Genomic DNA, 22660 nt, shown 5'->3' on the forward strand with positions numbered 1-22660 from the left:
GGGTTCCTGGGAAAGTTGTTACTGTTCTTACTAAATTGTCTGACTGCCTGACTCATGGATTGCTCATTATGTGGGATAATCAACTCATTTATTGTTTAAGCCACACAGCAAAGCACTCTGACTCAGCTTGTCTGTAATTACTGGTTCTACTCAATCTTTAGCAGGTGAGTTAGAAGCCCAATAATCACATGGTGAAGACTCAGATGCCAAATGTCAGAAGAGTTAGTGGTTGGGTGGGATTAGGTCTCACCTCTCCTATGTCAACCTGACTTATTTTCAGGCAAGGGCGGGCGATGGTTTTCATCATGTTTAAGGGTTCTAATTAGCATTCTTTTTTTTCTATAGCTTCATTGCACAGTTGATGATGGTGAGCTAGCAAAACCTCCCTCTCCAACTGAACAACCCCAAATAAATTGTACTTCTCATATTTGTATGTGATGTGATGTGATGTGATGTGATGTGATGTGATGTGATGTGATGTGATGTGATGTGATGTGATGTGATACCTTGAGGGTGGCATAGACAGTAAAAAGTCATTTTCATTTTGTGTACATCTGAAAAAGACGGGGCAATATAAAGAAATTGCAGTTTTTGTTCAACATATAAAATCAGTCCTTATGCTTGAAGAAAGAATTTGTATCATTACATTAGGGAATATATACACACACAATAAATGTTTGAAAACTACCTGGTAACACCTACAATATTTGAGTTAAGCACAGCATGATGGTACATGCTTGTAATATGAGCATGATGAAAATGGAACAGGGAACAACTAAAGTTCAAGGAAGTCTTAACTACATGGTTAGATAGTGTTTTAATGTACCTGTCTTTTCTTGATTTTTCTGTGCCATCTTGATTTATTTAGTTCTGCTAATAACTGAGAAGTGATATCTGTATAAGAAGAGAAAGTAGTGAGAGAGAACAGTTGATATCATGCAGGGCTATCACATTAAAGGTTTATGGATAACTTAGAACCTGTGGAAAGAAAGCTAAGACCAATGCCTGAACTAAAAAGTCAACAGGCTCTGTCTAATGAGATAAAGAGAGACACCCTCAAGAGGGCCTAATTATTATTTAATACTTTATCTTCTTATGGCCAATGGAACAGTGATGTCATAGCTTTATTATTGGAGTGCGAAGTTTATCTTCACTGCCCCTGAATATATTAAACAGTGATGGCAAATGCAGTTAAAATGAGAGTAGGATATGGCATATAGACATAGATATGAACTCTGTGGACAGTATAGCAACTTTAAGTTGAAATAATGGTTTTTGTTTGCTTTGTTTCTATTGTTGTTCTACAGTAGTAACGCTCAGGTAGAGATAACAGGACAGAGAGATGTTGGAGGAGGGCACATTACAACCAAGGGGACATTATAGACTCTATCTCTAGATAGAGCAGTATCTTGGTATCAAGGAGACACTGAGCTTGAGATTTGTTACTATCTTTGCTTTGTCTCCTAATAAGTTTCTTTTTTGATTTTTTTAATATAATTTTTTTATTTATTACAGTTTATTCACTATGTATCCCAGCTGCAGCCCCACCCTCATTCCCTCCCAATCCTGCCCTCCCTCCCTTCCTCGCTCATCTCCTCCCATGTCCCTTCCCCAGTCCACTGATAGTAGAGGTCCTTCTCCCCTTTCATTTGACCCTAGCCTGTCAGGTCTCATCAGGACTGTCTTTCATAGTCTTCCTCTGTGGCCTGGTCAGGCTGCTCTCCCCTCCAGAGAAGGTGATCAAAGAATCAGCTACTAAGTTCCTCAGAGACACCTCCTGTCCTCCTTATTAGAGAGCCCATTTGGAGACTGATCTGCCATGGACTATCTCTGAGCAAGGGGTCTAGGTTATCTCCATGAATGGTCCTTGGTTGGAGTATCAGTCTCAGAAAAGACCCATAGGCCCAGATTTTTTTTTGGGTCTGCTGTTCTCCTTATAGAGCTTCAGACCCTTCCAGGTCTTTCTAGTTCCCCTTTCTTTCATAAGATTCCCTTCATTCTGCTCAAAGTTTGGCTATGAGTCTCTGCTTTAATACCCTGCTGGGTAGAGTCTTTCAGAGGCCCTCTGTGGTAGGCTCCTGTCTTTTTTTCAATTTTTATTTTATATATTAATTACAGTTTATTTACTTTGTATCCCAGCTGTAGCCCCCTCTCTCATTCCCTCCTAAGCCCACCCTTTCTCCCTCTCTCAACTCCTCCCTGCCCCTCTCTGAGTCCACTGATAGGGGAGGTCCTCATCCCCTTCCATCTACCTTAGTTTATCAGGTCTCTTTCAGGACTGGCTGCAATGTCCTCCTCTGTGGCTTAGCAAGGCTGCTCCTCCCTCAGGGGTGGGGAGGTCAAAGATAGGGTCCTGTCTTGTTTCTTATTTTCACCTTTTTCCAATGTCTATTCCATTTACCTTTCTGAATGAAGATTGATCATCTTACCCAGGGTCCTCCTTCTTGCTTAGCTTTTTTAGGTGTACAGATTTTAGTATGATTATACTATATTATGTTTAATATCCACTTATAAGTGAGTATATACCCTAAACTTAACCCTTATCTATCAGAGGGTTAATTTTCAGAATATATAAAGAACTAAAGAGGTTAAAAAGCAACAAATCAAGTAATCCAATTAAAAATTGGGGTACAGAGCTAAACAGAGAAATCTCAATAGAGGAATATTGAATGGCAGCAAAACACTTAAAGGATGCTCAACATCCTTATTCATCAGGGAAATATGAATCAAAACAACCCTGAGATTTCACCTTACACCCATCAGAATGACTAAGATCAAGAACTCAAGTGACAACACATGCTGAAGAGGATGTGGAGAAAGGGGAACCCTCCTCCATTGCTGGTAGGAATGTCAACTGGTACAAGCACTTTGAAAATCAATCTGGCTCTTTCTCAGACAATTAGAAATAGTGCTTCCTCAAGATCCAGCTATACCACTCCTAGGTATATATCCAAAAGAGGCTCAAGAACACAACAAGGGCATTTGCTCAACCATGTTTGTAGCAGCTTTATTTGTAATAGCCAGAACCTGGGAACAACCCAGATGTCCATCAGTGGAGGACTGGATACAGAAATTTTGGTACTTTTACAGAATGGAATACTACTCAGCAATTAAGAACAAGGAAATCATGAAATTTGTAGGCAAATGGTGGGAACTAGAAAAATATTATCCTGAGCGAGCTATTCCAGAAGCAGAAAGACACACATGGTATCTACTCCTAATAAGTTTCAGTCTTTAGACTCTATCCTTTACAGTGGCTTTAGGTTTATAGAATAACTGAGCAAAAAACATAAACATACTCTGCCACACTAACTCCAGAGTCTATATGAGCATAAAATTGTGCTATATAAGCATAAAATTATGCTGCTAAGACGAGTAGACATGTTTCCTACGGGGATCTGCTCCCTGGAAGTCCCTGGATGTTCCCCCTGGCCATCTACGCCAAAAAGATGTACTCTGAAAATCCTGCTTTTTCAGATGAAGGATTGAATGAGCCTTTTGATTTTTCTCTATGATTCCTGGTACAGCACAACTAACTATTCAAGGAAATATATTTTTGATAGATTATTAAAAGCTTTAGCAAGAATAGAGTAAAGAAAAAGAAGTAATGAATTAGATTTAGTATCAGAAAGCTTTCTAAGAATAGAAAAAGAAATAATGGGCTCCATCTTAGGAAAAAATAGCATAAGCAAGTACAGCAGGCTTGAGCATGCCTCCCTTTAGTGTCTTGTTTCTAAGGAAGATTATAAATCTTTAGCAAGACATATGGGAGGATGGTTGACCAAGGTGTATTTAGACTTCAGTGTAGAAAAAGACTTTGGCAGGTGTTTGACTTGGCTTGGAGGACTATTACAGCTCCTGACTTTCCCCTTCACTAGTCAGTGATAATGAGACCACAGTTTGAGGTTTTTGTTTCTTGTTTGTGTTGATAAGAAAGTTTCTAGGCTGAGATTTCTTGTGGGCACTGCTTTATGCTTGGCTACACTTTCGAGTTAAAACATAAACTTTGTATCCATGGTAAAAGTTTGAATGTTCTGGAAAGCATGCCAACTTTAAGGTGCTTCCTTATGAAATCACTATAAAATTGTTAGCCTGACTTCAGTAAAATTACAGCAGAGTCAAAGCTATCTCAGTGTCGCCTCTGTCTGCCAACTCGCCTGAAACTGTGCCTTCCTGATATCCAAACCCTGATTCTCCCATGGACGAAGAGGACCCGACTGGGCTGGTCTGTGGCAATACTCTATGTCCGTCTTCTCCTCCTTGAATTCTCCTTTGATGACCTTGTTCATTAGCATATTTATTATATTTGATAAACAAATATGGACACAGTTTTATTAACCACATTTCATTGTTAATAGTAAGGCACATACTTAGTGCTTTATAGTCTACAGATTTTGACTAATAGAAATTTTCTTAAGTCACCATGAAAAGTCATTACAGGGTAGTTTCAACTACCCACATATTCTAACTTTCTAGAAACTAGGGGATTCTAGATAAAGTTGTCTCCATAAAACTCCATAAAAGACAGAGTGTTTCTGTCTCAAGAAGAAGATTAACTAAATCTAACTACAAAGTGGGACAAGTGGAGCCAGGTTTGCAGAATGCCTTGGATCCTTGCTTCCAGGGACAGCTGTCAAGGCATAAAACTTTGACTTTCCTCATCTGAAGGTCCTCAAAGTAAGAACTGAGACCACTGACTGTGCCAATTTGATTGAACCATTGCTTCCCACAGGGCTCCCTGTTATTTTTTTCACAAGTGTCATTTCAGTAGATGACTCGTTCTTTCCCTTCCTTCCTTCCTTCCTTCCTTCCTTCCTTCCTTCCTTCCTTCCTTTCTTTCTTTCTTTCTTTCTTTCTTTCTTTCTTTCTTTCTTTCTTTCTTTCTTTCTTCCTTCTTTCTGTTTTTCTTTCTTTGTTTCTTTTTTATCTTTTTAAAATTTTTATTATTAGTTACATTTTTATTAACTCTGTATCCCAGCTATATCCCACTCCCTCATTTCCTCCCAAACCCACCCTCCCTCCCTTATCTCCTCCCTGCCCCTTTCCAAGTCCACTGATTGGAGAGGACCTCCTCCCCTTTCCTCTGACCCTGTTTTATCAGCTATCTTCAGGACTGGCTGCAAAGTCCTCCTCTGTGGCCTAGCAGAGGAGGGTGGGGTGGGGAGGTCAAAGAGCCTGCAATTGAGTTCCTGTCAGAAATAGTCCCTGTTCCCCTTACTAGGGTTACTGAGCTACCATGGGCTACATCTGAGCAGAGGTTCTAGGTTATATCCATACATGGTCCTTTGTGGAGAAAAGACCCCTGTGCCCAGATATATTTGGTCGTTGTGGAGCTTCTATCCTCTCCATGTCATACTAATTCCCCCTTCTTTCATATGATTCTCTGTACTCTGCTGAAGGTTTGGTTATGAGTCTTAGTATCTGCTTTGATACACTGCTAGGTAGAGTCTTTCAGAGGCCCTCTTCGGTAGGCTCCTGTCCTGTTACTTGTTTTTTCCTATATCCAATGCCCATCCCATTTTTCTTTCTTAGTGAGGATTGATCATCTTACCCCAGGTCTTCTTTCTTGTTTATCTTCTTTAGGTGTATAGATTTCATTATGTTTGTCATATCTTACAGGTCTATATCAGTGAGTATATATCATCTGTGTCTTTCTCCTTCTGGGATACCTCCACTCAGAATGATCTTTTCATGATTTCCTTGTTTTTTATTGTTGAGTAGTATTCCATTGTGTAAAAATACCACAATTTCTGTATCCATTCCTCCACTGATGGACATCTGGGTTGTTTCCAGGTTCTGGCTATTACAAATAAAGGTGCTATTAACATGGTTGAGCAAATGTCCTTGTTGTATACTTGAGCAAATTTTGGGTATATGCCTAGGAGTGAAATAGCTGGATCTTGAGTAAGCACTATTCCAAATTGTCTGAGAAAGTGCCAGATTGATTTCCAAAGTACTTGTACCAATTGACATTCCCACCAGCAATGGAGCAGGGTTCCCCTTTCTCCACAACCTCTCCAGCATGTGTTATCATTTGAGTTTTTTATTTTAGCCATTTTGATGGGTATAAGGTGAAATCTCAGGGTTGTTTTGATTCACATCTCCCTGATGGCTAATGAGGTTGAGCATTTCTTTAAGTGTTTCTCTATATTCCTCTACAGAGAATTCTGTTTAGCTCTGTACCCCAATTTTTAATTGGATTACTTGATTTATTGCTTTTTAACTTCTTTAGTTCTTTATATATTCTGGATATCAGCCCTCTGTCAGATATAGGTTTGGTGAATATCCTTTCCCAGTCTGTAGGCTGTCATTTTGTTCTGACGACAGTGTCTTGCTTTACAGAAGCTTTTCAGTTTCATGAGGTCCCATTTATTGATTGTTGCTCTTAGAGCCTGTGCTGTTGGTGTTCTGTTCAGGAAGTTGTCTCCTGTGCTAATGAGTTCTAGGCTCTTCCCCACTTTTTCTTCTAACCTATTTAGAGTATCTGGTTTTATGTTGAGGTCTTTTATCCACTTGGTCTTTAGTTTTGTGCAGGGTGATAAATATGAATCTATTTTCATTTTTCTGCATGTAGACATCTGGTTGGACCAACACCATTTGTTGAAGATGCTGTCTTTTTTCCCATTGAATGGTGTTGGCTTCTTTGTCAACAATCAAGTATTCATAGGTGTGTGGGTTCATTTCTGGGTCTTCTATTCGATTCCATTGATCCTCCTTTCTGTTTCTATGCCTATACCATGCAGTTTTTATTACTATTGCTCTGCAGTACAGCTTGAGATCAGGGATGGAGATACCTACAGATGACAGGATTGTTTTAGCGATTCTGGGATTTTTCTTTCTCCATATGAAGGTGAGAATCTTTCTTTCAAGGTCTGTAAAGAATTAAGTTGGTATTTTGATGGGAATTGCATTTAATCTGTAGATTGCTTTTGGCAAGATGGCCATTTTCACAATGTTAATCCTACCAATCCATGAGCACAGGAGATCTTTCCATCTTCTTATATCTTTTTCAATTTCTTTCTTCAGAGACTTAAAGTTATTTTCAAATAGGTAGAAAACAGTTATTTTCAAACAGGTTGCTTGGTTAGAGTCACCCCAAGGTACTTTATGTTATTAGTAGCTATTGTGAAGGGTGTTGTTTCCCTGATTTCTTTCTCGGCCCTTTTGTCTTTGGTATACATGAGGGCTTCTGATTTTTTTGAGTTGATTTTGTATCCAGCCACTTTGCTGAAGGTGTTCATCAGCTGAAGGAGTTCTCTGGTTGAATTTTTGGGGTCCCTCATATAGACTATCATATCATCTGCGAATAGTGACAGTTTGACCTCTTCCTTTTTGATTTGTATCCGCTTGATCTCCTTTAGTTGTCCTATTGCTTTAGCTAGGACTTCAAGTACTATGTTGAAGAGGTAGGGAGACAATGGGCAGCCTTGTTTTGTCCCTGATTTCAGTGGGATTGATTTAAATTTCTCTCCATTGAGTTTGATGTTGGCTATAGGCTTGCTGTATATTGCCTTTACTAGGTTTACGTTTCTTTCTTTCTTTCTTTCTTTCTTTCTTTCTTTCTTTCTTTCTTTCTTTCTTTCTTTCTTCTTTCTTATTGTTGCAAAGTTTGTTAGTTGATTTTCTGGAAAGATGAGCATAAAACCTGGACTCAAAGAACCTGAATCTAGTCCCAGTTCATTGACTTGTGTGCTCATGGGCAATTCACCTCTGCTTAGTTTTGTGTTGTGTTAAAGAGAATGCTAGAGCAACAAACAAACAAACAAACAAACAAAACCTGGTCCTATTACCTAGTTACAGGAATGAGAGACAAGTTAAGTATCTTCTTACTCAGACTTGTGCTTATTTACTGCTCATGTTCTGGCGCTATGGAAGTTGAGGGATATGGACATGTGTGTATGAGTTGTCAATACAATGGCTCCTAGAGAGACACAAAGAAAAAAAAATTACAGAGCTGATGAAATATCTCAGAAGGTTAAGGTACTTGCCACCAAACATGACAACCTAAATTCAATCCCCTTCTCCCCACCTCCAAAACCTACATCATGGAATATATCACCTCTGCATGAATTAAAGAAAGAAAAAAGAAACCAAGTGAAAGAAGCATAGCTTAAGAGGAGGGTGTGACTTAAGTCAGCCAGTGACTAGTGAGTGTTAGAGTTCAGTAGAAACTGAAGATTGTTTAGCTGGAAAGACAGTGAGGGAAGATAGCACCTACCAGAGCATGAGGTAAGTTTGTGTTTTCTGTGAAAGAATTCTCTTACAAAGTCACTGTGACATCCTTTAGATAGGTGATACTCAAAACATCACAGTCTAATTCTCGGAAAGGTTGCCTCATTTTTGAAGGCTGGAACATCACCTACATGATCACCTTAAGGCAGCAGATGATATGCTGGGTCCTATCTGAGATGCTTTCGGATAGTCTATCCTATTTTACTTAAAATAGCTACCTTTGACTTCCTTTTGTGTTTATACATTTTTTTTTCAAGGAACTTTCAAGGACTCTGTGGTCCAGAGCCTGCTGTTTCATCTCGTCATCCCTGGCAGCGACCCTACATGATGTCGTGGGTATAGATGATGTCTACTGGAGTGTCTATCACAGACCTTCAGTCGTAAAGCATGGAGTCAGCCTTCCCCATTTAGCAGTTCATTACATGAAAATTAATGAACTCTGTATATTTCATTAGAAATACACATAGGAAAATAACACAATGCAAAGCTATGATAAAGGCAAAGCACTTGACAGTACGTCCTAATACACACAGCTTTCCATGAAGGACAGCACATAGAAGCATTCATGGAAGAAGCTTTAGGAACACTTTCTACCCAATGTCTGGCTTCGCTGGGTTCACTGACTCCCCCTACTTACTAAATGGAACTGTATAAGTCATTTTGCATCTTTATTTAAAAAACAACAGCTGACTGAATTGATGTATAAGGTGTTATCCTGGCTCTATCAATGCTTGGTCAGCTCCATGCACTAGGACAGGGCATATGATATCAGAAGCATGAAGGAGAGGAGCTGTCTATTCAGCACACACAAGAAGTAAAGAGAAAGGGAGGAGATGTAACCTTCAAAGAGGCATGTACTGACTCACTTGCCACCTCCCAGAGTTTTAGTAATTCTCAAATGAGTACCACCATCTGCATACTTTTGAAGGATATTTCATATTCAAAGTGTAACAAGGATTAATAAAGAGGTAGTTGTCAGACTAAGTGGCAAAATGAAAAGTGGTTGTACCAATATATAGCCATTGTTCTAGAAGTCATACTACTATATTAGTGATTAGTAGTGTTAACAGTACTGACATAAGCCACATCCTGGTAGGTTCTGAATATTTCAAGAAAGCAGTGCATGTGAAGTGACTGGTCCCAGGCTGGTGCTGTGTGACCACTTGTCACCGGATATCACTCTCTCCTTGGCTGCACACTTCACTCCACTCTTAGAAATGGTACCTTACAAAAGAGATCTCCACTTGCCATGTTTTCTGCTCAGTGACAAACTAGCCCCAGAACACTTCTGTTTTACAGTTTATATCTTTGTGTCTCTGTGAACACAAGAGGCTGTGAATGATTTTTCTGTGCACATGACAGCTTTCCCAGAATTGAAGCCTCTAAGAACATCACAGGGCTGTGTCTGAAGCTTGTGAAAAGATCTGGGCATTTTGCCTCATGAACATTCAATGACAGGTGAGCTGAATGGCTGCTTTTCTGGTTTTCACCAGTTGTTTGGCACTATTTGACAAAATGAGTGTCCAGTGTTACTCTTGTAATCACTGAGAGTGATCAGGAAATACATGGAGAGTTAAAAAACTAAGAAATATTATCTGCAGGTTTCCTGTTCATTATATAATCAAATCCCAGTTTTGATCTGTGAAACAAACCACAGCATTAATCCTGGTGGTAATTTCCCTTCTGGGACTTACAGGGCCAGGCACCTGCTCCCCTCAGCAGAGCATCATCTCTATCCTGCCTGAGCATTCCTACAGTTTCTTGTTTTATATTGAGTTATAAATGCAGTTATAAAAGAAGACTAAAACAAAGAGTCAAGTAAAAGGCTAAACAAAATAAATAAAAGACAAAAGTGGAGTAATACAGCTGAGATTTGGAACATGTATCCGCAAATGGTAAAAGGTAAAGAAGATCCAAGAAAACCTAAATGAACAATTCTTTCTTTTTTCCTCTCTTGACAGAGTGAGGCAAAGTTACAGTTAAACAGTTATCTCAAATATCATGATTTCTGCGTGCATGTATCCTTCCTGCATCTATTAAGGCTTTATTTAACATCTTGCCTGCCCAGAATATGACATATGGGCTATGTGGGTGAGTGTTATAAGAATGCCACTTGTGTAGTCTGACTGAATAGGTTTCAGAATAATCCAAATGTTAAATTGCTATTAAAACAAGAGAGATTGGACTTAAAAAAAGAAAAACTCAGAAAGAAAAGAAATAACACCCTGTACAGTAAGTGTTGCCTAAAGTCTCCAGGGAGGGTTTCAGAGCCAGAGAACTCTGAGGCAGCAGGAAGAAGTTATGATGCCCCCATCACCAGATGCGCTTTTGAGGGGGGAGAAGGCAGATAAGACTTCTCATGGGAAGGCACGATGTTGGCAGGGTGCTAAGATGGCCGCCGCGCCGCTGCTTCCTGCTGGAAGAAAAGATGTGGAGTGGGCTGTTACCTCCTGGGCTAAATGAAAGTGATGTTGAATCAAATTCTGAAGATGAAGCCATACTAGAGAACCCAGAACTTTCAGAACTTAACTTACAGGAAGATGGAAAGACTGACAGCAGTAGGAAGCCAAAAATGTCAGACTTCCCAGCATGCAAGCCAAAAGCTGAAACAGAGACTGACACAAATGCATATGACAAATGTCCTTCTGGAATTCCCCTAAACATGTGGAATAAATTTCAAGAATTGCATAAAAAAAATTCTGAACAGAAAAATTCAACATCAAGATTCAGACAGAAAAAAAGAAAACGCTCCAAAAAAGGCAAATTGAAGAATGAAAAGGAATCTCAGAGTGAGCAGTCCTCAAGTGAAACCCAGTGGAAGGAGCTTACTCAATATTTTGGAGCCAATGATAGATTTGAACCCCCGGTTAAACAGAAAAAAGTTGAGAAGTCAGGCCTTGAAAAGAGGATAGACCAGGCTGTGGAGGAATGGGATGTTGAGAAGGCTGAAGAGCTGAGCAACCAGCTAGCTACTCGAGAGCTCGGTGTAAAAGTTGCCAAAGCAATTGCGTGCCACAAGTTTGTTAAAGCCAAAAAGGAGGCTGAAAACTCACAGGCTGCTCGAAAAAAGAAGAAGCTGGCATGGGGGTTTGAAGCAAAGAAGAGATGGGAAACCAAAAGCAACATGGGATATATGTAATCTTGCAGAGTTCTTCAGGACATTTATTTATAGACTATCATGCTTCATTTGACAAAAAGATTTTTCCACTTAGGTTAAATGTGTCAGGAAATTGATAAAGATAGAAAAAGATAAGCGTAAAACTTGGGAGCTGATTATAAACTCTTTTCAGTCTTTTTTCTAAGAAGTTTGTGAAGGAAATGAACATTTTTATATTTGTGTAAGAATTTTTAAGCATATGTACAAGAAAAAAAGGATAGAATTTTATTTATTTGTGTAAGCATACAGTTTAAAATCAATTTTGTGTTTGAGCTGTTGGTCTAGCATATCCTGTGAGGTCCTTCGACTTCCTTATCTGTTCTTAGCATGACTGCACTTTTTCTAGAATTGTGTTTTTACGAATGGCTTTTGTTTATAATGGATTAGTCATAAATAGAAAAATTCTCAATTGTTACTGACTTTACAAATGGCTTTTAACTATTTAATTCTGTAAAAAAATAATTATTGGTTATTTTGGAGGAAGAATTAATATTTCATAGTCATGTAGTAAAAGCAATTGATTAATGTCAGTAGAAATAATTATAGTAAAAAGTAGACACATTATAGTATCTAGAGAATGATTTAAATTCAGTTTTGCCTAGAAAATGCCTTTCTAAATATCTGTCAACCATGTCATTCTTTGAATTATGATTGTTCTTTGAAAAGGAAATGGTCTGATTGTGCTAGACACAGCTATAACTTAAGATAACATAACTTTGGATTGTCTAAGAGCTCATTTGTTTTTACCCCTTCTCCCTGCTACTCCTTAAAAGATAGAATTAATGAGACTAAAGAGAGAACTGATTCCGGTGAAATCATTGTCATTTGATATGAAAAAAAAAAAAAAAAAAAGTAGAGGATGTGAAAAAGGAAAAATAAAAAAAAAAAAAAAAAAAAAAAAAAAAAAAAAAAAAAAAAGACTTCTCATGGGAGGTAGTGGTATATGCATGCCTGCATGCACAAATGCACACATGGATACGTGTGGTCTAAAAAGAAGCTCATGTACACCTAAAGAAACTAATCAAGAAGAAGGACTCTGGCTAAGATGCTCCATCCCCATGCAGAAAGGCAAAGAGGATGGACGTCAGAAGAGGGAGAAAACAGGAACAGGACAGGAGCCTGCCACAGAGGGCCTCTGGAAGGCTGTACCCTGCAGGGTATCAAAGCAGATGCTGAGACTTATGGCCAACCTTTGGGCAGAGTGCAGGGAATCTTATGAAAAAAGTGGAAAATAGTTAGACCTTGAGAGGACAGGAGCTCCACAAGGAGAGCAATAGAACCAAAAAATCTGGGTACATGGGTCTTTTCTGAGACTGATACTCCAACCAAGGACCATTCATGGAGATAACTTAGAACCCTTGCACAGATGTAGTTCATGGCAGTACAGTGTCCAAGTGGGTTCCACTGTAATAGGAACAGGGACTGTCTCTGCTTGCTCTTTGATCACCTTCCCCTGAGGGGAGAGCAGTCTTACCAAGCCACAGAAGAAGTAGCCAGGCTTGATGAGACCTGATAGACTAGGATCAGAAGGAAGGGGAAGAGGACCTCCTCTATCAGTGGACTTGGGAAGGGGCATGGGTGGAGAAGGGGGAGGGAGGATGGGATTGGGAGGGGAGAAGGGTGGGATCTACAGGGGAGATACAAAGTGAATAAAGTGTAAATAATAAAAATAAAAATAAGTGTTCAGGAGAAGCAAACATTAAAAAAAAAGAAGCTCATGTTTTAGGTTACTAGAGTCTTTGTATTAGGCAGCAGTAATTGAAAGAAAAAGGCAATTCCAATGAAGAGCTTCAAAAGTTGCATGAATGTTATGAACCAAATATGACTCCCCACCCCCTCCAAGACAAGGTTTGTCTGTATAGCCGCCCTGGCTGGGATTAAAGGCATACACCACCATGCCCAGCTCAAGGTCACACTTAAAAATACAATCTGCGGTTATTCAGAACTTGAAATAAAAAGGACTTTAAACACCTTTCAAATATGTTTAAATAAAATACCTTATCACTTGTGGAAAGCTGTAATTATAATTTTTGATGTAGATAGTTTTTAATCTAATCTTTAAAAAAATTGTAAAACTCATTACATTTAGCTTGGACAATGAATAAAATGTCAAAGCAGTTTGAGTTCAGTTCAATCCTAACAGTTAAGTTATAACATAAAATCTTTCTGCGACAAATTCCAAGGTCTAAAAGAAAGCAAACATTCCATTTTGACAGAAGCTAAGCTGATTTGATTGATGTGGGTCACTGTTGTGAAATATTCAAACATCCTTGGACAATGGGGCAACCATGGTCTTCACTTGTCAGTCTCTGCACTCGGTGTCCTTCGTCTTCATGAGACTGGAGGGTGTTTCCTCTCGTTCTATACCTGGGTACTGTTGCCCAGATTCACCTCTGCCTTCACCATCTTTTGGCTCAAATCTGCAGTTCCCTTCTATTATGAAAGAAGGGATCACATCAGGGTTGAGAATAGTTTGGAAGTGAGCTCCTGGCTGTCATGAGGTTGCCGCTTAGATTTGGATTCCTTAAATGTTTCTAACCGCTTTATCTCAGAAATGCTGACCTTTAGGTAAGCACATCATGAGAGTACAACACAGTTCAGCTACACCTGTGCACATTTACTATTTTCTGGAGCTGCTTTATATAAAAGTATAGAGGGAGTAACAGCCATCCAGACCTCTGGTTGCAGGCTAACATTGACCTTCACGCCCTATAGGAAAGTGTTTCTGTTGCTACCAAGGCCATATTATTATAGATTCACATACAGTTCTTTCTCAGGTAGAAACTAATAACAAAACTAAACACCAATTATGTAAAACAAACACAAAATCAAGAAATCAAACAAACAAACAAATCATCTAATATGAGCCAGCAACTCTGCCTAAGTACAGTGGAGACAAAACTGAAAAGCTAACTCTTTTACCTCCTAAAAAGCCCATCATTACTCCAAGGCTTTCTAGTTGATGGTGGACATAGATAAGAAAGTAAGCAAACATAATCTGCTGTGTGCAGAGAGCTATGATGTAAAAAATCGCAAACATAACTAGGGCATAACTTTCTCTCTGAAGCCAGTGTTAATGGTTTTGAAATTGTATTGTTGCCAAATCAAGTAAGAAGAGCACACAGGAGATGGTCATTGTTCCCAGAAAATTAACATCTTGTGTTAACTTTGGGGATGGACAATCATGCCCATGGACACTAGCCATGGGGCAACATTCACTCATTAGTCATTTGTAAGCATGGAGTTCAAGGTCATGGTGATCACACCTGGAGGTCAGTGTGGAGGGTATAGAGGGTTCAAATGTGCTGCCAGGCTTTAACATAGCTCCATGGAGGAGACAATGTACAGAATAGAATTGACCCTTGTGTACTCTGGTTTCTGCTTTACCCTGAAGATTTACTACTTAAGGGATACCTTGATCAAATGTTTTGAAAGCTAGATAATGAAAGCAGCAGTTGCTATAGAAATATGATCTTTATAAATGTGTTAAGAATAGATCCCTTTGTGGCTTCCTGATATGTTTGTTTTTACAAAGGGTATTTTCTAACCTTGTGTTTTATGTTTAAAAGAAACTGAGTAACTTATAACACTTCCTTTATTTCTCTATCTGAAGAAAGTTGTCCTGCCTTCACAGCATATTGTGTTAGTCTTTAAATGCATTTTTCATTGAATTTAGTCTGCCTCATCAATTTTTGACTTTTTTTTTCATTTTTTTTAAAATTTTATTTTTCTTTTTAGTTACATTTTGTTAACTCTGTGTCCCGCTGTATCCCGCTCCCTCATTCCCTCCCCAACCCTGCACTCCCTCCCTGGTCTCCTCCCTGCCCCTTTCCAAGTCCACTGATAGGGGAGGACCTCCTCCCCTTTCATTTGACCCTGTTTTATCAGGTATCTTCAGGGCTGGCTGCAAAGTCCTCCTCTGTGGCCTAACAGACTGCTCCTCCCCTGGGGGAGGGGGGGTCAAACAGCCTGCCCTTGAGATCCTGTTAGAACTAGTCCGTGTTCCCCTTACTTTGGAAAACTACTTGGTTACTGAGCTACCACGGGCCACGTCCGAGCAGAAGTTCTAGGTTATATCCATAGATGGTCCTTGGTTGAGTGTCAGTCTCAGAAAAGACCCTGTGCCCGGATATATTTGGTCCTTGTAGAGCTCCTATCCTTTCCATATCATACTAACTTCCCTTCTTTCATATGATTCCCTGAACTCTGCCGAGGGTTTGGTTATGAGTCTTAGTGTCTGCTTTGAAACACTGCTAGGTAGAGTCTTTCAGATGCCTTTTGTGGTAGACTCCTGTCATAAGTTCAATGCACATCCCATTTGTCTTTCTAAATGAGGATTAATCACCTTCGCCTGTGTCCACTTTCTTGATTATCTTCTTTAGGTGTGTAGATTTCATTATGTTTATCGTATCTTGTAGGTCTATATAAGCGAGTATATACCAAGTTTGTCTTTCTCCTTCTGGGATATTTCACTCAGAATGATCTTTTCTAGATCCCACCACTTGCCTGCAAATTTCATGATTTCCTCCTTTTTGATTGCTGAGTAGTATTCCGTTGTGTAAAAATACCACAACTTCTGTATCCATTCCTCCGTTGATGGACATCTGGGTTGTTTCCAAGTTCTGGCTATTACAAATAAAGCTGCTACGAACATGGTTGAACAAATGCAAAGTCCAACACCCATTTATGTTTAAAGTCTTGGAGAGATCAGGGATACAAGGCACATACCTAAAGATAGTAAAGGCAATCAATATACAGCAAGCCTATAGCCAACATCAAACTCAATGGAGAGAAACTTAAATCAATCCCACTGAAATCAGGGACAAGACAAGGCTGCCCACTCTCTCCATATCTCTTCAACATTGTACTTGAAGTCCTAGCCAGAGCAATAAGACAACTAAAGGAGATCAAGGGGATACAAATCGGAAAGGAAGAGGTCAAAGTGTCACTATTTGCAGATGATATGATAGTATACATGAGCGACCCCAAAGATTCAACCAGAGAACTTCTTCAGCTGATAAACACTTTCAGCAAAGTGGCAGGATACAAAATCAACTCAAAAAAAATCAGAAGCCCTCCTGTATACCAAAGACAAAAAGGCTGAGAAAGAAATTAGGGAAACAACACCCTTCACAATAGCCACTAATAACATAAAGTACCTTGGTGTGACTCTAACCAAGCAAGTGAAAGACCTGTTTGAGAAAAACTTCAAGTCATTGAAGAAAGAAATTGAAGAAGATCTCAGAAGATGGAAAGATCTCCCGTGCTCATGGATTGGTAGGATTAACATTGTGAAAATGGCCATCCTGCCAAAAGCAATCTACAGATTCAATGCAATTCCCATCAAAATACCAACTCAATTCTTTACAGACCTTGAAAAAAAGATTCTCAGCTTCATCTGGAGAAACAATTTTTGACTTTTATTTTGAATTTCATATGTAGATGAAAACTTACAATTCTAAGTAGCTCTTAGCACTTTTTTCCTTTGTGTAATTCTGATTGGCTAGAAGATTTGGAACCATGTCTACTGAGGCATATTTTTATTCCTATAGTTAATTGGAGGAAGTGGTCCTCCTTCAAGTTTGGTGGGCTACATACTTTTAACAGGATTTAGCCAAGATCTGTTGGGATGAATCAAGGTTAATTTCAGACAAGAAACATGGAAAGATATAAGGAGCTGGAACTAGGCTCTGAAGTTGAATATTCTCATAAAGTTCAGGAAGTAGAATAGAAGCATAGAAGGAGTCATCTTATGAAAAGGAAAATTGTAGCTAAGTAGTTGCCTAGTTAAAATTATGACTAACTAGATGGAGCAGATGTTTAGGCAGAAGAGAAAGACACTTAGCTATTAGGGAGAATATGGAAGGATATGGATGGTCCAAGAGGAAGCAAGAGCAACTGTGAACTGCAACATAGGAGGTATGGAGTAGAGATGCAGACCTGAAGACACTGAATGGCTTAAAGTTTCCATAGCCCATGTTTCCTAAGGTACAACTTTATTGTCTAACTCCTGTCAATGAATAGATGTTGATGAGATTAAGACTTAAGTTTGTCATAGAATGACAGAGAAAAAAATATAAAATAAATTTGTTTTAAGTATGTTAATGTTGAATTGATGGAGAAAGTTTATAATTTTATGATTTTTCCAAGTTATTTTCATTGACCCTGAGCCTTATTAGGTACTTGGCAGATGCTTTGTCTGGTACGGGCTGGGTTTATCCTCCATAATTTACAGATCATGTAAAAATACAGAAAAGATGGATTCCAATTTCTATTCTTTAATGAAGAGAATTTATACTTTCTTACCAACAAAACATCTTCTTAGTAAGCTTGATATGTTTGGGGAAATGTAAAAATCATGTAAAAAGTATTTTACATATTAAATAGCATTTTGCATTACCTCTCTCTTGATAGATTTGTTCACTTTTTCTAGGATTTGACAACTTTAGATTTAATACTGAAAACAGAGGTTGTAATCATAAAACAGGAGTAAAAACATAACAAGGGTAAGCAAAAATGCCCAGTTCTACACATTAAAATGATTATTGTTGAAGGCAATTTGATAAAATTATGTCTCTAAATCAGAATATGAATGTTAGTAAAAATGTAACACAACCATGGCTGAAAAGAAACTCAGATTATGTGTTTATCTCATCTCATAGGTCTGTCATACAGAACAAATCATGTCATGCTGCAATAAAAAGCACCCACAGGTGGCAGGGGCTTCCTTAACTCAGGTCATTTCTCATGGTGGTTCATTGGTCACAGATCCAACATAAGGCTCACCTAAGGATCCTGGTGACACACTGGTTTTACACAGCTTGATCACTGAGGTGGAATAGACAGAGCACTACAGTTCAAAGCTTTGTTCGGAGCTTTGCTTCTGAGGTGAATCTTGTTATTCCCCATTTTTGTTTTCTGACTGAATTGAGCAAAATGTTTAGAGCTAATTCCAAATGTCCTCAGAATATCAAGATCTAGAATATTTCTACAGCACTAATGACTTCCACAAAAGGTAGGTTTTACACTGGTCAGGAGCAGAGATCTACATACAAGGTAGCAAGCCTAGGCAATGGATGTTGCTTACGACTCTCCATACTCTTCCAGTTAGTACCCATCTTATGATAATGACGCCCTGGAGAATACACATCCTAGATCAGGCCCTTCAGTACTAGTTTTACACATCCTAGATCAGGCCCTTCAGTACTAGTTTTGAATAGATTCCTTGACTTAATAGGAGTTAAGGTGATTTCCTTTTCAATGACAGAGAAAAAATGTTAGAATAGAGTAGGAAAATGGGCAGAGTGACAAATCACAAGTGTGGATAACGGAAAATAAGCGAATAAGCTTTGCATCAAAGTCATCATTGATTGATTTCAATGTAAATGACATTAATACACTAATTAAAATGCAGAGAGACTTTGATGCCAAGAAACAAGAGACAATTCAGAAATGTTTTTAAGAAGCAGATTATGACTAAATACCTGACTTAATTAGAAGGACATACTTTAGACCTTGATGTTGTGTTTCAGTTTGGGTAGGAGAAGACTGCTCAGGTCCTGGAAAGTCAAGGGCTTGCACACTGAAGCCCACCTTCTAAAAGCTCTACTTCCTATAATAGATTTGGAAAATAAGCCTCCTACATACAGGCGGTTGAGGGACTTTTCATACCTCAAAAGCAGAAAAGAATGGAAGTTGATGAGAAAGAAAACAGGCAAGTGACAACATCCAGCAAAGTGAATCTTATTCTCTGAAAGAGACCCTGATTCTCACAACAGGTCAGCCATGCTGAGTGACCTAAGCTGTCTTCTGTTTTCAGATTTAGTGTTACCTGAGGATCACCTCTTCTTCATTGAAACCACTCTTTAATCAGCTTCTCAGACTCCGGTGTGAATCAAAATATATTTTGTAAACTAAAGCAATATGTAGATAGATGGGTGCATCTGGGAACCCTCCTTTCCTGGAATCTGGACACTGAAATCCTCTTTGCCTTAGGCACAATTCCTTGACATCCACTCCACTTTCAAATGACATTTTATTTAGAATGTTCAAGTATTCTCAGAAGGAACATTGGTCTGCTTAAAGCCCCTCCATAAGAGCCAGAGGAAATGTCTGTGGAGAATGATTGACAGTCTGATTATTGCTTGTGGAATTGGCCATAACTGGAAGCATCATGCACTCTCTAAATATATCAACTGGGTTAATTATAATAGAAGTCATAATAATAAAAGCATTTGAAACTTAAGTCGGTTTTGTAACTTGTTGCCTCAAGTACATAAAATATATAGCTTACAACTATAGTCTTTAAAATGTAGCCATTCTGTATGCCAGTGTGGGTGGTGGTAGGGAGACGTCCTGTCACACTTTAGGCAATATAATCAAAGTTAGTAGAAGTTGCCAACAGGCTCATAGTGGGAGTTTGGAGTGGCTGGTATAATTAATTTATATTTCTGTCACTCAGAGAGTAACTATCTGTCAAAATGTCTGACTTTCAAGAGAGACTATATAACTCTCAGTGAAATATGATTCAAGAAAGGCAGAGAGCCAAGTAGTACATTTAATCATAGAGCTTTAAAGAAAGCCCTAATATTTTTTGAAAGGTTTCTAAATTCTGTTGTTGATTCTGACATTTCTAAATATGTTGAGAGCATAAAGAAGTTGAATTATGGTAGACATTGTCATGATCAGCCCACAATCCCTTTAGAGTAATCTTCAGTCTTTAAAACTAAGAAACCTTTCTTAACAAAAGGAGATAAGGAATAATAGGAATATGTATGCCACGAGTAGTCAGTTAAACATCAAAACTCATCGAAATGAGGATCTGCATAATTTTCCCTGGATTGTCTAAAATTATATTTTAAGTTTAAATTACTGTGATTAAGAGATCTATAAAACAACAATGCCTCTAATCTGTGAGCCCCACTTGACCAAAGACAGATAACTTCCTGGAATGCTGTGAGTTATTCATGCAAGATAGCAAACTCCTGTGTTTTCCATTTTGTAAATAAACTTACTTGCATCAACTGCATAGGGTTTATGCTTGATCACACATAGGCAGGAGGAATGTAGGCAGGAAGTATGTCAGGACATATGCTTTCCTTTCATTGGATGAAGGCAGAAGTACATAATCATGTGGGTTTTGCTTATATAAGCCCTTGATTGATGTAATTCTGCTTTCTACACAGGGAATCCTGGGTATGGGCCTGGCTAGTTTTTAATAAAGCTTGTTTCAAATTTGCCTCAATAATTGTGGTTTTGTTCTTATTCTGAACCAGCATCTCCAAAATGTCTCCAAAATGCAAGATGACGATGCAGATTTCGCAGAGCTTGGTAACCAGTGAAAGTCTCTATTAAAGCAAACAAGCACAAACTTCCCACTTGTTATTTCAAGCATTTACTCTTGGTCTACTTTCCAACCTACTGGCTTTGTCACTAGTCCACACATTTTTGTGCCTTAGATAGTAATACATTGTGGCTAGAGAGATGGCTCAGAGGTTAAGAGTGCTTCTACTTGCTGCTGCTCTTCCAGAGGTCTTGAGTTCAATTCCTAGCAACTTTATGGCAGCTAACAACCATCTAGATCTGGTGCCCTCTTCTGGTGTGCAGGTATGCACACCAGAATATTTAAAAATATTTAAAAAAATATTTTAAAAGAGATATTATACACTGAAACATGTCCTTTGCTGTATTTCTTTAGGTTCAGTTCTTGCTGCTGTTATGACCACATCTTTCAAAAATGCACTTTTATTCTTTGAAATGCAAATTGCAGTCTGTGGAAGATAAAAACCATTGCCCCTTACTTTGTGATTTACATATTGGGCTGACTCCTGATACACATTTTTAATATTTGCCAACAGGGAACATTTCATAATTAAAATGGGTCACTTTTACTTCTTGAGTTTTATTGGGAATTAAATATACCCAATTAACTTCTACCTTTGGAACTAAAATTACAATGACCAGAACTTTGAATACTATATGTGGATTACTGAAAAATATTTAGGTGACATTTCCTGGGACCAACCTCAATCTGTGGCCCTCAAGACCAGGGATCAGGGAGCAGCAGGTAAGAACACCTTCCCCACCCCCCCACCAACCGGCCTACCAAAGCCTGCCAGCAACAGTGGCCAGGTCTGCCCAGGGCCTGCTATGCTCCATTTCTGGGTGCCCCACTCCCTAGTTCCCTGACATGTGCCATTTCCTGGGACCCACACTGATCTGTGGGCCCTGGCCCATTCCCAGGCACCTACCCTGATCTGAAGCATTGGAGACCAGCATGAATCAGGGAGCAGCAGGAAAAATCAGAAGACTGAGGCCATTTGGCACCAGAAGCTCTACCTACAACTCCAGTGACCTATTACCATAGGAGAACACCAGACCTGCTAATAACAAAGTCAACCAAATGGCTAGACGTCAGCGCAAGAGCACCAGCAACAAAACCCTGGGCCATATGACACCACCAAAACCCAGCTAACCTACCAAAGCAATCCATGAGGATCCTATCACATTGGAACACAAGAAAATGATCTTAAATCCGACATTATGAAAATGATAGAGGTCTTAAAAGAAGAAAATAAATGCCTTAAAGAACTGCGGAAAATACAACTAAACAGGTGAAGGAACTGAATAAATCCCTTAAAGAAACACAGGAAAATACAATCAAAGAAGTGAAGGAATTGAGTAAATCCCTTAAAGAACTCAGTCTCCAAATGGGCTTCCTAGTAAGGGGAACATGGGCTGTCTCTGACATGAACTCAGTGGCTGGCTTTTTGATCACTTCTTTCTGAGGGGGTGGAACACTTACCAGGCCACAGAAGAAGACTATGAAAGACAGTCCTGATACCTGATAGGCTAAGGTCAGATGGAAGGGGAGGATGTTCTGCTCTACCAACAGACTGGGGAAGGGGCAAGGGAGGAGATGAGGAGGATTGGGAGGGGATGAGAGTGGGGCTACATCTGGGATTCAAAGTGAATAAATTGTAATAAATTAAAAAATTATATTAAAAAAGAAATACAAGAAAATATAACCAAACTGGAAAAAAATGAATAAAACTTTCCAAGACTTAAAAATGAAAATAGACTCAATAAAGAAAACACAAAGAAATTATGAAATTTGCAGGCAAATGGTGGGATCTAGAAAAGGTCATTCTGAGTGAGGTATCCCAGAAGCAGAAAGACATACATGGTATATACTCACTTAAAAGTGAATATTAGACATATAATATACTATAATCATACTAAGATCTATACACCTAAGGAAGCTAATCAAGA

At 38.8% G+C, this 22660-nt stretch overlaps 1 protein-coding gene across 1 annotated transcript; it reads left to right on the top strand.

The window, feature by feature from the left end:
- Positions 1-10612: 10612 nt before the first annotated feature.
- Positions 10613-12193, top strand: LOC129682524 (protein FAM204A). Its single transcript, XM_055614924.1, has one exon. The coding sequence runs from the start codon at positions 10661-10663 to the stop codon at positions 11369-11371; it is 711 nt and encodes a 236-aa protein (XP_055470899.1). The 5' UTR covers positions 10613-10660; the 3' UTR covers positions 11372-12193.
- The last annotated feature ends 10467 nt before the right edge of the window (positions 12194-22660 follow it).

This window comes from Psammomys obesus, unplaced genomic scaffold (assembly GCF_907164565.1).
Source record: "Psammomys obesus unplaced genomic scaffold, mPsaObe1.curated_primary_1811, whole genome shotgun sequence".
NCBI classification, from domain to species: domain Eukaryota; kingdom Metazoa; phylum Chordata; class Mammalia; order Rodentia; family Muridae; genus Psammomys; species Psammomys obesus.

Coding starts and splice junctions, on each gene's coding strand:
- LOC129682524 (XM_055614924.1), top strand. CDS start 10,661: ATGTGGAGTGGGCTGTTACCTCCTGGGCTAAATGAAAGTGATGTTGAA.